This window comes from Mobula birostris, chromosome 1 (assembly GCF_030028105.1).
Source record: "Mobula birostris isolate sMobBir1 chromosome 1, sMobBir1.hap1, whole genome shotgun sequence".
Lineage (NCBI taxonomy): Eukaryota > Metazoa > Chordata > Chondrichthyes > Myliobatiformes > Myliobatidae > Mobula > Mobula birostris.
The window spans coordinates 10,170,874-10,187,081 of record NC_092370.1 but is presented as its reverse complement, the minus strand read 5'-3'; the positions used below and the strand labels follow the sequence as shown (position 1 = coordinate 10,187,081).

The 16,208-nt window shown below is 43.7% G+C and overlaps 1 protein-coding gene across 12 annotated transcripts in view; it reads right to left on the bottom strand.

The window, feature by feature from the left end:
- sugct (succinyl-CoA:glutarate-CoA transferase) overlaps nt 1-16,208 on the bottom strand; it is a 564,860-nt gene that overhangs the window by 384,149 nt on the left and 164,503 nt on the right. For all 12 annotated transcript variants that reach the window (XR_011885315.1, XR_011885312.1, XR_011885321.1 and 9 more), the window contains exon 8: nt 12,196-12,339. Coding sequence is in view for 8 of the 12 variants with exons in the window: in XM_072252169.1 (XP_072108270.1) it covers nt 12,196-12,339 (144 nt within the window). In the remaining 4 variants the exon portion in view is untranslated. The remainder of the gene's footprint in view (nt 1-12,195; nt 12,340-16,208) is intronic.

The window sequence follows — 16,208 nt, the reverse complement described above, 5'->3', positions numbered from 1 at the left end:
GCCTGCACTCTGTTCTAATCTTGGTGCTGCCTGAGTTGAGTTTCTACCAAACACCCCACTTTCCCTCCACACTTGAAAGTTGCACTAGCAGGTTCGCTGGCTACTGTAAAATGATCCTTAGCGTAGAGATAACTGGTAAAAGAATATGGAAGTTCTTCAGGACAACTAGTTAGCATCTAATGGCTTTATTTAAACATACCTTGTTTCGAATTGAAAATGGATACAGAGCCTGCAGATATACTGTAATATGGAAATGAGATTATGGGCTGTGGTGCGATCTAATCAACATTTAATTGTGTGTTTACACCACGATTGTACAGTGATGTGAGTAGGTTCCATCCCTTCTTTAATAGTCATAGTTATTGGGCGTTATAGCACAGAAACAGGCTCTTTGGTCCATCTAGTCTGTATCAAACTGCCAAGTCTCGTCGACCTGTATCTGGACCATAGCCCCTCATACTCCTCTCAACCACGTACTCATCCAAATTTCTCTTAAATGTTGAAATCACAGTCTGGTATGGAGGCTCCAATGCACGGGACTACAAGATGCTACAGAAGGTCAAGACTCAGCCAGCTTCATCATGGGTACAACGATCATCATTCCAATGAACAACATGACCAACGACGATGTCCTGCAGACTGTTCACAAAACTATTCCTTTTACTTCTTCTTTCAAATTAGATTATGAGGACACGCAGTCCTCTTTTATTGTCATTTAGTAATATATGCATGAAGAAATGATACAATGTTTTTCCAGAATGATATCACAGAAACACATGACAAACCGACTTAAAAACTGACAAAAAACACATAATTATAACATACAGTTACAACAGTGCAAAGCAATACCGTAATTTGATAAGAACAGACCATGGGCATGGTAAAAGTCTCAAAGTCTCTTGAAAGTCCCATCATCTCACGCAGACGGTAAACCTCCAGCGCCGCAAACTTGCCGATGCAGCATCCTGGAAGCATCCGACCACAGTCCGACTGAGTCCATCCAAAAACTCCAAGCCTCCGACCAGCTCTCTAACACCGAGCACCATCTCTGCCGAGTGGTTCAACCCCAGCCCCGACAACAGGCATAGGCAAAGCCGAGGATTTGGGGCCTTCCCCTCCGGAGATTCTCGATCGTACAGCAGCAGCGACAGCGAAGCGGGCATTTCAGAAGTTTCTCCAGATGTTCCTCCGTGTTTCTTCACGTCTGTCTCCATCAAATCAGGATTGTGTACGGCCCCCTAGTTAACACATAATCGATATCATTCGGAACGGCCGCGCACACTGCGTCGTGTCGCCATCATCTCTTCCCTCGTATAATGAATACGATTATACTACTAAACTGCGTGCAATTGTAACCTGAGATTTGCGTTTTGATGATGCGCTTTTGAGCCAATTCAGCAATCTGTTGCTTTCCTGTCTCTGAAGGAGTTCGGTGAGGTTGGGAGCAGAGTGGGTGGCCTGGAGACTCCATTGCTTCTCTCTGATGAAGGCAGCAAGCAAAGTTGAAGTCGACGAATACAAGAGCAGAGGACAGGCAGGTGTTTGGCACTGCCTGCCAGTGTTGACCGGTCTACCCCTTCCTCGCACTAGCTGCTCTCAAGGGAAAGTGCAGGAGTCACAGGATCCTCTGTCGCAAGGATTGATCTACAAGGCTCGTTGCTGTGGACTTGTTTCTGAGGACTTTGAAGTTCAAGTTGCCAGATTGTAGTTATTGTTTTTCTGTTGTTTTTCGAGCTGTTGGTCGAGGCGGTTGGTGCAGACTAGGACGCTTTGGTGAAAAGTTGCTCTGAGGCCTCCAGTTGGATAGTGGTGCTAAACTGAACTAAACTGAATACTCCTGGTGTACCCTCACTTTTTGGTGTTTGCACAATTTGTTCTTCTTTTTTGCACATTGGTTGTTTGATGTTTTCTTGAGTGGGTTCCGTGGTGTTTCGTTGTCTCCTGGCTGTCTGCAGGAGGATGAGTCTCCAAGTTGCATTTTGTATACTTACTTTGATAATAACTGTACTTTGAATTGTTGGACCCTCCCCATCATCAGGGACATCTTCCAGTGGCTGTGCCTCAAGAAGGTGGCATCCATCACTGAGGACCCTCATTATAAGGGGCAAGCCTGTTTCTCGTTACAGGTTCCCCCCGCCATCCGAAGGTACAGCGTTCCTATGAAATGGTTCGTAAGCCGGAATGTCGTAAAACGAAGAAGCATTTACCATTTATTTATATGGGAAAAACTTGTGAGCATTCGCAGACCCAAAAAATAACCTACCAAATCATGCCAAATAACACATAAAACCTAAAAAAACAGTAACATATAGTAAAAGCAGGAATGATATGATAAATACACAGACTATATAAAGTAGAAATACTTTTCTACAATCATGGCCGCACTGTTCTCCGTAGCGAAAATCTCACGCAAGCGCTCTCGGCAGAAACACGGCGCAAGCACTCTCCAGTAACCTTTAAGCTATGAAGCTGCCAAATCATACTAAATAACACATAAAAATGCACAGCCTATATAAGGTAGAAATAATGTATGTACAGTGTAGTATCACTTACCAGAATCGGGAAGACAGCGCAAAGCACACTGATGATGGTGTGTTAAGCTGAGTCGTCAGAGGTTGGGCTGGTGCAGTGGTTCCCAACCTCTGGGCAGCGACCGATACCGATCTGCGAAGCATGTAGTGGTACAGCAGTAGCCGGGATATACCCAGCACATCTTTAAGAAAAAAGCCGAAATGAACGAGCTAATTAATTAGGTGACAGGCGGCACCTAATTAATTAGCTTGTTTATTTTGGCTTTTTTTCTTAAATATGTGTTGGGTGTGGCCTGGCTACCGCTGCATTCTCCGCAGCCCAGAGGGTGGGGTGGTGGGACACTGGGGTGTCATCTCATCGTTGTCTGTTTCCATCAGGGCAGGCAGGTCATCTTCTTCTATGTCTACCTGTCTCGATGTCGAAGGTCGAGGTTCGTTGTCTGCTGTGGCTGATGAGCAAGGCTTGACAAACGACAGTATGCTTGACTGCTTAACTTCGCGCATTTTTTTATCATACAGTTCTTTGTAAGCACTCAAACCATCCTGCAAATATGCCCTAAACCTGCGTACCCTTTCAAAATTAAAGTTGTACTTTTCTGCAATCATTGTTGTCAATTGCAGCGAAAATCTCACGCAGTTGCTTCACGTTCAGTTCCTGGATGACTTCACTTTCGGTCCGTTCACTACTGCATTCGGTTTCCATTGTTGTCCTTTCCTCTTCTAATTGCATAAGCTCTTCATCTATCAGTTCTTGGTCATGGGATGCCAAAACCTCTACAACATCATTTTCGTCAACTTCCACAAGCCAAACTCACCTTTGTCCTTACTTCATTCACCACGATCGAAATGCTTAATTATGTCTAGTTTTATGCTAAGTGTAACACCCTTATGAGCTCTTTTAGGGTTTTCCAATACCTTAGAACTCATCTTGCAAACAGATGCTCACAGGCACGTGTTTAAGCAATGCCAGCTAGAATGTAGTTCCAGGGGAGGAGCTTGGCTGCTCAGGGCGCGCACTGCCTTTTATCGCGCGCTGCCTTTTTTCGTAACAGTGAAAACACCTTCTGTTAGAGAAAACAGGTAAATAATGTAGGTCTTTCGCAACAGCGAGATTTCGTAAAGCGAACGTTCGAAAAGCAGGGAATACCTGTATTACCATTGGAGAGAAGCACAGGAGACTGAAGACCCACATGTAAAAATTCAGAAACAGTTTCTCTCTTCCACTGTCAGATTTCTGAACAGTCCATGGACTCATGAACACCACTCCTTAAAGTTAATATGCATGTACTCCCTGAACAGCATCCTTTTATTTGGCACCATTTGCACTCAGTGGCCACTTTATTAGGTACACCTATACCCATGCACATTAATGCGAATATGTAATCAGCTCAATGCATAAAAGCATGCAGACATGGTCAAGAAATTCAGTTGTTGTTCAGACCAAATTTCAGAATGGGGCAGAAATGTGATTTCAGTGACTTTCACCATGGGATAATTGTGGTGACCAGAAGGATGGTTTGAGTATCTCAGGAACTGCTGATTATCTAGGATTTTCACGCACAACAGTCTCTAGAATTTACAGTGAATGGTGCAAAAATAACAAAAAAACATTCAGTGAGCGGCAGTTCTGTGGGTAAAAATGCCTTCCTTGTTAATGAGAGAGGACACAGGAGAATGGCCAGACTGGTTCAAGTTGACAGGAAGATGACAATAACTTAAATAACCACGTGTTACAACAGTGGTGTGCAAAAAAGCATCCTGAATGCACAATATGTCGAACCTTGAAGTGGATGGGCCATTGCAACATACAATTATTAGGTACAGGAATCACAGGACAATTTACAAGGACCAATTAATCCACTTTTTCCTTCCCTGTGAATCAAAATAAAATTAAATGTACAAATGGCAACAACTTTTAAAGCAGCATCAGGGATTGCTGGGTCTCTGCTTCCTCTAACTTGTTTCTGGGTTTACTTCAACTCTTCTTGAAACAAGAGACCAGGAATGGTAATTTGGCAAATATAGCTCCAAATTTTAATACACAAAATAAAAATTCCTTGAGGAAGAAATGTATATGTTTCAATAATTTGTAAAAAAAAAACTGAATAAAAAGGTTTGCTTTAAAACTTTTCCAAATGTCATGGACTTCAAAACTTAATGTCAATATCCACAGTCTGAGACTACTTGTGATAGAAGTGCTGGTTGCAATTAAACACAGGAAGGATATTGAAAACTTCCTAAAAGTATGATAACCACTACAGAAGAAATAAACGAAAAAACATAATTGAAACCATATCCAAAACCCACATCCTTATTGTTTACCAGTAGCATTCAAAGGACATCGTCGAGCTGCAAAAAGCACAAGGGTCTTGACTTTTAAAACTTGAAATCGTCCAGCACTAATACATGAAATAACACATCTGTCTAAGGTTAAAAGTTTAAAGAGTGCTTACAACACTAAAGCAATTTTTCCTCATAGCTGAGGCTTTATAAGGCATTGGACAGACCACACTTGGAGTATTATGTGAGTAGTTTTGAGATCCTTATCTAAGAAAGGATGTACTGGCATTGGAGAGGGTCCATAGGAGGTTCGTGAGATGATCCTGGGGAAGAAAGAGTTAATGTATGAGGAGCATTTGATGGCTCTAGGCCTGTACTTGCTGGACTTTAGAAGAATGGTGGGGGGGGGGGGCTCATTGAAATCTATCAAATATTGAAAGACCTACAGAGTGGACATAGAGAGAAGGTTTCCTACAGTGGTCACAGCCTCAGAAAGGACACCCTTTTAGAAAAGAGATGAAAAGAAATTTCTTTTTCCTGAAGGTGATAACTCTGTAGAATTCTTTGCCAAGTTATTAGGTATATTTAAAGCAAGGTTGACAGGTTCTTGATAAGTCAATGAGTTAAAGGTTACGTGGAGAAGGGAGGAGAATGGGGTTGAGAGGGACCTACATCTTAGGCTTTTAATGAAGTCTTGTATTTATATAACACCTTTCATGATTTCTGCAAACAAAGTATTTCTGGAAGGCTATCACCATTGAAGGACAGGAAACTGTGTCACTCATTGGCAAACAGTGAGGTTTCGAAATAGTGAGAGAAATGATTAGACGATCTACTGCCGTGATAACAGCTGTGGAATTGGTTCAGAAATATTTTACAAACATTATGGAAAGATTAGAAAGGATAAACTGACGGACCACTTCATCGAGCACCTCTGCTCCATTTGTCAAAAGCAGAACTTCCCAGTAGCCCAACATTTTAATTCCAATTCCCATTTCTATTCTGACATGTTGGTCCATGGTCTCCTCTTATGCCACAATGAGACCACGCTCAGAGCGGAGGAGCAACACCTTATATTCCCTCTGCATAACCTCCAATCTGATGGCATGAATATCAATTTTTCCTCCCCTCTTCATCTATTCCCCACTCTGACCCTTTACTTCTTCTCACCTGCCCGGGTTCCCCTCCTCTTTCCCTTTCTCCTGTGGTCCACTCTCCTCTCCTACCAGATTCCTTCTTCTTCAGCCCTTTATCTTTCCAATCACCTTCTAGCTTCACCTATCACCTTCTAACTATCCTCTCCATTCCTCACCATAGATGCTGCCTGACCTGCTAAGTACCTCCAGCATTTTGTGTGTGTTGCTCTGGATTTCCAGCATCTTCAGAATCTCCTGTGGGTTCTTAGAATACTAAAACAGGCTTTCAGTATTTTGTTTTCTGACTAATTAAGTCACTGATACAGCAGGGTTCCACAACAGAACACTTAATATTCATTTGAGAAAGCACGGTGTCATACAGCGCAGAAAGAGGTCTGCAGTCCACCGTATCAGTGCAACTATAGAGTCATAGAAAATTACGGCACAGAAACAGGCCCTTCAACCCTTCTAGTTCATGCCAAACCATTTAAACTGACTTGCCCCATCGACCTGCACCCAGAACAAGCTATCCATACCCCTCCCATCCTTGTACCTATCCAAACTTCTCATAAACATTGAAATCGAGCTCACATGCACCATTTGTGCAGGCAGCTCATTCTAAATTCTCACAACCTTCTGAGTGATGAAGTCTCCCCTCATGTTCCCCTTGAACTTCTCACCTTTCACCCTTAACCCATGACCCCTAGTTGAGGTCCCATCCAATCTCAGTGGAAAAAGCCTGCTTGTACCTAACCTTTCAAAACCCCTCATAATTTTGTATACCTCTATCAAATCTTCCCTCCTACGTTCTTTTACAAATCCCATTTCCCAGCATTTAGTCAGTAACCTTGGCAATTCAGTGTTCTTCCGGATGATGGTTATATATTGTGACAGTGTCTACACCACCTTCTCAGACACTGTGTTCCACACTGCAGTCGTGGGCACCATGGTGTCATAGCAGTTAGTGCAACACTTTACAGTGACAGCAACCTGAGTTCAATTCCGTCATTGTTAGGTGCTGTACGTTCCACCTTATGCCGCATGGGTTTCCTCCGCGAGCTCCGGTTTCTTCCCACACTCCAAAGACGTACAGATTGGGGTTAGTGAGTTGTGGACATGCTATACTTTATTTTACTTTACTTTATACTTTACACTTTATTGCCGCCAAACAATTGATACTAGAGCGTACAATCATCACAGCGATATTTGATTCTGTTCTTCGTGCTCCCTGGAGTACAAATCGATAGTAAATATTAAAAATTTAAATTATAAATCATAAATAGAAAATAGAAAAATGGGAAGTAAGGTAGTGCAAAAAAACCGAGAGGCAGGTCCGGATATTTGGAGGGTATTGCCAAGATTCGGGTCAGGATCCGTTCAGCAGTCTTATCACAGTTGGAAAGAAGCTGTTCCCAAATCTGGCTGTACAAGTCTTCCCGTGCCATACTGGTGCCAGAAGCACGAAGGCACTTGCAGATTGCCCCCAGTACAATCCTTGCTGATTTGACTTGACATAAACGATCCATTCTTTTGTATGTTTCATTGTTTTGATGTACAGATAACAAATAAAGCTAATATTTAACCACTCTGGATGAAAAGATCTTCCTTAGATCTCTCCTAAACCTCTTGTTGCTCATGTTAACCTCTGCCCTCTGCTCTTCCATGGGGAAAAGTTTTCTTCCTATGCCTTTATTTTTATCTGTGCATTTCATTTTGTGTATCTCTATCAGGTTTCCCCTTCCCACCATCCCACCCCTGCCCCACAGTCTGCTCAGCACCAAGGAAAACAAAACCACGTATCTCATCACTTTTGTCACACATACATTGAAACATACAGTGAAATATCTCATTTGTGTCAAATCAAAGCAGTAATGATTGTGCTGGGCATCCCACAAAGGCTGCCACGCCTTCACTAACCCTAAATGTATGTCTTTGGACTGTGGGAGGAAACTGAAGCACCCGGAGGCAACCCATATGGTCAATGGGAGAACATACAGGCAACAGTGGAAATTGAACCCCCATCTTACAGCTGGCACTGTAATACGATTGTGCTAACTGCTACACTACCATGCTGACGCTTGAGTATGAATATAATATAATAACACAAAACAACAAGAATAGAACCAAACAATGGTTGCATCATGATCTGGTAGGGGAGCTCGAATGTGCAGGAATGTAAGAAACATCAGAGAATAGTGGATTCTACCCAATACATCAAGGGCACATCTCTTCCCACCAACGGTCGCATCTCTGATGCCATGTGCCTGTGATGCCACTGCAAGGAAGTCTTACATTACACTTATGCACATGACAATAAACTCAACACTGATTTACAAGCAAGAGAAAATCTGCAGATGCTGGAAATCCAAGTAACAGACAGAAAATATTGGAGGAACTCAGCAGGCCAAGCAACATCTATGGGAAAGAATTAACAGTTGACATTTCAGGCCAAAAGTTCAGAAATCGATGTTCGTGCCATCAGGTTGGAGGCTACCTAGATGGAATATAAGGTCTTGCTCCTCCAACCTGAGTATTGCCTCAGCGCTTTCTTGCACTTCCAGTGATGCAACCCACTCCCACCACCACCATTCCCTATTATTCCCTCTGTCACCTTGTCTCCTTCCCTGCCCATCACTTCCCTCTGGTGCTCCTCCCCCTTCTCTTTTCTTCCATGGACTTCTATCCTTTCCTATCAGATTCCCCCTTCTCCAGCCCTGTATCTCTTTCACCAATCGACTTCCCAGCTCTTTGCTTCACCCCTCCTCCCTCTTGAATTCACCTATCCCCTACTATCTTGTATTTCTTCCTCCCCTTCCCCCACGTTCTTACTCTGACCTCATCTTTTTTTCTCCAATACTAATGAAGGGTCTCGGCCCGAAATATATCTCAACCACATTCTCCTGCCTTTTCTCTGTAACCTTTGACCTCCCACAAAGCAAGTACTTCCGATTAAATAATCCAATGACTTGGCCTCCACAGCCATTGGTGGCAATGAATATCAGAACACCACAGATTCACCACCCTCTGAGAAATTTTTCCTCATCTGTGTTCTAAAGGACGTCATTCTCTTCTGAGCCTCTGGTCCTAGATTCTCCAGTATACGAAACATCCTCTCCATGCCCGCTCTATCTAGGCCTTTCAATATTTAATAGATTTCAATGAAATCCCCCTCATTCTTCTAAACTCCAGCGAGTGTAGGCCCAGAGGCATCAGATTCTCCTTGTATGTTAAGCTTTTCATTCCAGGATTATTCTTGTTATCCTCCTCTAGGCCCTCTACAATGCCAAGATGTCCTTTCTTAGATAAGAGGCCAAAAACAGCTTACAATGCTCCAAGTGCAGTCTGACCAATACCTTATAAAGCCTCAGTATTACATCTTTCTGCATTGCATCGTCTGCTGCATTGCTCTGTTCGGCTTATTAGCGGGTCAATATCCTACCAACACCACCACAAATTTTCTTATTAGCTACTTAAGCACAAGAGATTCTGCAGATGCTGGAAATCCAAATTTGGCCAATACCATGCATTGAAGGGCCTGTATTGTTCTATGTTCCATGAATCTTGTTCCTTTAGAGGCAAGAGTTATAAGGATGCCAAGTCATCCAATTAGAAGGAAAGTTTACTGAGAGAACTGTAGATGTTGGTGAAGGAGGAGGTGAATGGACAAGTGTAGCATGTACAGTACTGTGCAAAAGTCTTAGGCACATACATGGTATATAGCTAGAGTGACTAAGACTTCTGCATGGTACTGTAGTAATTTACGTACATGCTGCATCCCCCAAAAAAAAACAAATTTCATGACATATGTGAGTGATGATAAACCTGATTCTTATATGGGTCTCTGTTGTGGACTGAGAGTGGGAAGGGGGCAGGGAGAGGGGATTCATGGTTGGGAAAAGGGGAAGAGAGAGGGGAAGAAATGGAAAGCACCAGAGAGACATTCTGTAATAATCAATAAACCAATTGTTTGGAATCAAATGTCTCAGGGCTGTGAGTTTCTGTAGCTGTGCCACGCCTTGCCAGGCACTCCACCCTCCCCATTCCCAACATCCTTTGCTCCTGCCAGGTTTACAAACTCGCTCTTTGCCCCATGTTGACAAATACAGTACTGTACAAAAGTCTTAGGCACCCTAGATATATATACATGTACCCAAGACTTTTGCACAATACTATAGCTGTGGTTGATTTGTTATCAGCTGAAAACTCGGCAGTCACAAGGCAGCCCTACCAACAGCGAGGGCCAAACTGTCCCAGGCCTGTTGCACTCACATCCATCATCATGAACAGTTTCGAGAGGCTCGTCATGACGCACATCAAGACCCAGCTGCCCTCCTCACTGGACCCCCTGCAGTTCGCGTACTATCCCAACCGTTCAGCAGATGACGTCATTGCCATCACCCTCCACCTGGCCCTAACCCACCTGGACAAAAAAGACACGTACGTTCGAATGCTGTTCATAGACCTCAGTTCAGCAGTCAACACAATCATTCCTCAGAAACTGACTGGAAAGCTGAGCCTACTGGGCCTGAACACCTCCCTCTGCAACTGGATCCTAGACTTCCTGACTGGGAGACCTCAGTCAGTCCAGATTGGAAGCAGCATCTCCAACACCATCAAACTGAGCACAGGGGCCCCCCAGGGCTGTGTGCTCAGTCCACTGCTGTTCACTCTGTTGACCCACGACTGTGCTGCAACACACAGCTCAAACCACATCATCAAGTTCGCCAATGACGCGACCGTGGTGGGTCTCATCAGCAAGAACGATGAGTCAGCATACAGAGAGGAGGTGCAGCGGTTAACAGACTGATGCAGAGCCAACAACCTGTCTCTGAATGCAAAGAAAACAAAAGAGATGGTTGTTGACTTCAGGAGAGCACGAAGCGACCACTCTCTGCTGAACATCGATGACTCCTCCATAGGGATTGTTAAGAGCACCAAATTTCTTGGTGTTCACCTGGCGGAGAACACCAGTTCCATAGTAAAGAAAGCCCAGCAGCGTCTCTACTTTCTGCGAAGGTTGAGAAAAGTCCATCTCCCACTTCCCATCCTCACCACATTCTACAGAGGTTGTATTGAGAGCATCCTGAGCAGCTGCATCACTGCCTGGTTTGGAAATTGCACCATCTCAGATCACAAGACCCTGCAGGGGATAGTGAGGTCAGCTGAGAAGATCATCGGGGTCTCTCTTCCCACCATTACAGACACTTACACCACACGCTGCATCCGCAAAGCAAACAGCATTATGAAGAACCCCATGCACCCCTCATACAAACACTTCACCCTCCTGCCATCTGGCAAAAGGCACCGAAACATTCGGGCTCTCATGACCAGACTATGTAACAGTTTCTTCCCCCAAGCCATCAGACTCCTCAACACCCAGAGCCTGGACTGACACCAACCTACTGCCCTCTACAGGATGTATGAGCATCCAAGGAGAGGCAAGGTAGTGTCGCAGTTGGCATAATTGCTTTACAGTGCCAACAATCAGTGATCAGGGTTCAATTCCTGCCACTGGAGGATTGTAAGGAGTTTGTTATGGCCATGTGGGTTTCTTCCAGGTACTCTGGTTTCCTCCCACATTCCAAAGAAAGGTTAGGGTTAGTGGGAATGCTACACTGGCGCTGGAAGTGTGGCAATACTTGCAACCTGCCTCCAGTACAATCTGCGTTGGTCGTTCACACAAAATGACATTATTTCACTGGACGCTCACACCTCAAACTGGCCACAAGAAGGAGGCAGTGATGACAATGCCAACCCCAACCCCCTCCTGCTCACCTACCTGTTAGATAATTATTACTTCATCATTATCACCTGTCACTTATTTGTAGCCTGATATAAATTCCATGTCCCTTGTGTTTTTTTTGCTCCATCTTGGAATCACCTTTTGTTATTGAAGTTTTGCCTTTGTATGTAGGAATCTCTAGTTTCTGAAACTCTAGTTTGTTTTTTTTTTGTATTTTGACTTTGCCTGTGAGTTTTTTGGACCCTCTGTCTGTACCTTGCTTGCTAAGGAATCCAGTAAAGCCTTGTTGGACTTTCTCCTCTAATGTTGCGAGACTTTTCTCGACAATTGGTTTCACCACTATTCTATGTGAAGGAAGTTAGAACTGAAGAAGTTACTTCATCAGCTAAACCAAAGCTATTCTGCAATATATGGCTTCCCAATATCCTTGGTGTAATGTTAAATATATGAACAGTCAACATTTTGCAAGACTTTTGTACAGAAAATATTTATTTGATTGACATACCTGGGATGAAAGCAAATTGCAGTCAATATATAGACCTCTTCCAGTCTTCTGTCGCTGTAGCAGCCCTGCCATTATGGCTCCATGACTGTATAAACCTGTAGCTAGGTCTGTCATGGCCACTCCAGGTCTAACCGGGTCACCATCCTAATGAGAAAGCAAAAACAAATTGAAAATCTCTTACAGATTTCAGACAAATGCTTATGTCATTGAGATCAGTGTAAATCCTAAAGCTTGTTTGAAATCATGGCCCAAATGGATGTGAAGGAATGTGTTGTGGTTTTAGGGGTTTGTTTGTGTTTGCTCACCTTTCTGAATGTTTTGTATCTGATTAGCGTCCTCTTGGAGTACTGCTCAATAAAATGAAGCCAAACATTCCTCAAACAATCCCCTTTGAATCAACATATCAGGAATGTTTAGAAGAGGACACAAATAATCACATGCGAACTATATTCAACACTACTGCTCAGAAACAGGTCCTTCGGCCCATCTAATCCATGCTAAACTGTTATTTTACCTAGTCCTAACGACCCACCTAGACCACAGCCCACAAAATTCATGCGTCTGTCCAAACTTCTTAAATGTTACGAAGCCCACAGTCACCACTTCCACTTTCCACCTCCTACAAATGAAGAGCCGCAGCACCCCGCTTAAATATTTCACATTCCACGCTTAGCCTATGACCTCTAGTTCTAGCCTCACCCAACCTCCATGGGAAAAGCTTGCTTGCATTTACCCTGTCTGCCCTAATATTGATTAGGATTACATATACACTAATACTGATTTCAATTTAATAACTTCTCTTTTAGATAAGGCTTTGGTCAGGCCACACTTGAAGTAATGTGAGCAGTTTTGGGCCCATTATCTAAGAAGAGATGTGCTGGCATTGGAGAGAGTCCAGAGGAGGTTCACAAGTATGATTCTGTGAACAAAAGAGGTAATTCCACTGTGAATGCCCACAAGTAAATTAACCTCAACATATATGTACTTTGATAATAAATTTACTTTAAATTTCCAAATCTCTGGGGTCTGATTAATTATATCCAAGAGCACTGTGGGAAGCTAGGAAAAAAGTGCAAGAACCATGGCTGAGATAGAAATCACCATTACAACTTCGTGCACAGGAGATCATATCTCATGAATGTAATTGAGTAATTTTTTTCAATAAATAACCAAGAAAGCCAATGAGGGCAGGACCATAAACCCAGTCTATATGGACTTCAGGCAGGGCTTTGATAAGTTTTCACATGGTAAGTTAAATTGCATGGGATTTAGGGAGTGCTCGCTAACGTGGAGAGGATATTTCATATAGTGGGGGAGCCTGGGACCCAAGGGCACAGCCTCAGAGTAGAAGGACAGCCCTTCAGAACAATTTGAGGTGGATCTTTTTACCCAGCTGGTAGTGAATCTATGGAATTCATTGCCACAGCCAGTTGTGGAAGCCAAGTCATTGGGTATATTTGAAGCGGAGGTTGATAGGTTCTTGATTAATCAGGGCGTCAAAGGTTACGGGGAGAAGGCAGGGGAATGGAGTTGAAAGGGAAAATTAATCAGCCATGATTGAATGGCACAGAAGACTCAATGGGCTGAAACATATAATTCATCTCTTATCTTATGGTCTTTTTCTGTGCTATTGCAAAATTTAAAATGAAAAATGACACATCTGTCAAGCACCCTAAGAGATGAAAGAGAAGGTGAAAGTATATACACAGGTTTGCACAGAATGTTGAAAGGCATGGACAGGGTGGATGTGGCAAAGTTGTTTCCCATGATGGGGGAGTCTAGTACGAGAGGGCATGACTTAAGGATTGAAGGGCGCCCTTTCAGAACAGAGATGTGAAGAAATTTGTTTAGCCAGAGGGTGGGAATCTGTGGAATTTGTTGCCACGGGCAGCAGTGGAGGCCAAGTCATTGGGTATATTTAAGGCAGAGATTGATAGGTATCTGAGTAACCAGGGCATCAAAGGTTACGGTGAGAAGGTGGGGGAGTGGGACTAAATGGGAGAATGGATCAGCTCATGATAAAATGGCAGAGCAGACTCGATGGGCCGAATGGCTGACTTCTGCTCCTTTGTCTTATGGTCTTATGGTTTCAACAAAGACATTGGCTCATTCTTGGTCAGCAATCTATGAGAGGTTTTGGTGTATAACTTTCAGTTCTTTAATAACTTAAAACTATGGTTTACAACCAATTACACCTGGATTCTGTTCTAGGTATTGATCAGTGGCTTAGTGAAACACTTCCTGGCTACAGGTCTGAAGTCTGATATTCACCTGAACTATTGTCAGGCACTGCTAGAGGCTTCAATATTTTTTGTTGCCTCAATTTATATAACTTGCTGCATTTTTTTCTGCAGTCATTGAAACAGAAAATGGTCCATTATCCCATTAAAAAATGGTTGATTGAACTCGGCCTTTTCTCCTTGGAGTGACGGAGGATGAGAGGTGACCTGATAGAGGTGTATAAGATGATGAGAGGCATTGATCATGTGGATAGTCAGAGGCTTTTTCTCAGGGCTGAAATGGTTGCCACAAGAGGACACAGATTTAAGGTGCTGGGGAGTAGGTACAGAGGAGATGTAAGAGGTAAGTTTTTTACGCAGAGAGTGGTGAGTGCGTGGAATGGGCTGCTGGCAATGGTGGTGGAGGTGGATACGATAGGGTCTTTTAAGAGACTTTTGGATAGGTACATGGAGCTTGGAAAAATAGAGGGCTATGGGTAAACCTAGTAATTTCTAAGGTAGGGACATGTTCGGCACAACTTTGTGGGCCGAAGGGCCTGTATTGTGCTGTAGGTTTTCTATGTTTCTATCCCAAACCAAGGTATAGTGAGGCAACTATCAGCTGTTGTACTGAAGTGACAAAAAGGGCAAGAAGATCTTAAGATACCAGAGTAGAATTAGGCCATTTGGCCATCGAGTCTGTTCTGCCATTCAATCATGGGTGATATATTATCCCTTTCAACCCATTCTCTTGCCTTCTTCCTGTAATCTTTAATGACCTTACTAATCAAGAGTCTTAGACTTTCAATCCCGACTATCCTGCTGGTGACTTTACAGTTTGGAAAATAAAATTATAGACCTCAGAGCAAGATTGCTGTACCAGAGGGATATCAGGGACTGCTGCGTACTCTGCTTTGTGGATAGAGAGCTCACACCTGCAATATCAGACAGAGCGCTACAGCCTCAAACAAGAGAAAATCTGCAGATGCTGGAAATGGCGCCGCATACCGTATTGCAAGTTCCGTTCCAACTTTACAGTATACTTCTGATTTCTGCGATTTCCTTCGGATATGATAGACTGACTCTCCTGAACATCGGGAAGACGGCATTTACCCACTACATGCCACCTATTCTACACTGAGATGCCCTGCTTGTGCAATCAATGGGAGAGTCACCTACTACCGCCGCTCCCTCGGAAGCAGGATTTGGGGCGAGGGAGAAGGGCTGGCATCCTGGTGAGGTTGAGGCGGCGTGCTAATCGGCTGCCGCTCCCAGGCATATTCCTGGCTAATGTTCAGTCCTTGGACAATAAGCTGTGCGGACTGAGAGCCAGAATCTTCTACCAACAGGAAACAAAGGAATGTAACATTTTGTGCTTTGTGGAGACCTGGCTGACGGAGGAAATACCAGATCATGCCATCAAGCCCTCTGGGTTCTCCCTGTTCCAGGTCAAAAAACCTCTCTGGGAAGAGTAAAGGAGTCGGGCATGCTTCACGGTCAATAATGCCTGGTGCGACCCCCGGAATGTGCATGCCCTCAAATCCTTTTGTTCCCCAGACCTGGAGTAGCTTGTGCTGCTGTGTAAACCTTTCTGGCTGTCTAGGGAGTTCACGGCTGTCATTATCACAGCTGTGTATATTCCGCCACAGACTGATACTGACCTGGCTCTCAAAGAACTGTATAAGATCATCAGCACCCTGGAGACTGATTACCCGGAGGCTGCCTTCATTGTCACCGGTGACTTTAATCAAGCGTCGCTGACTAATGTCTCTCAGAAGTTTTGCCAACACATCC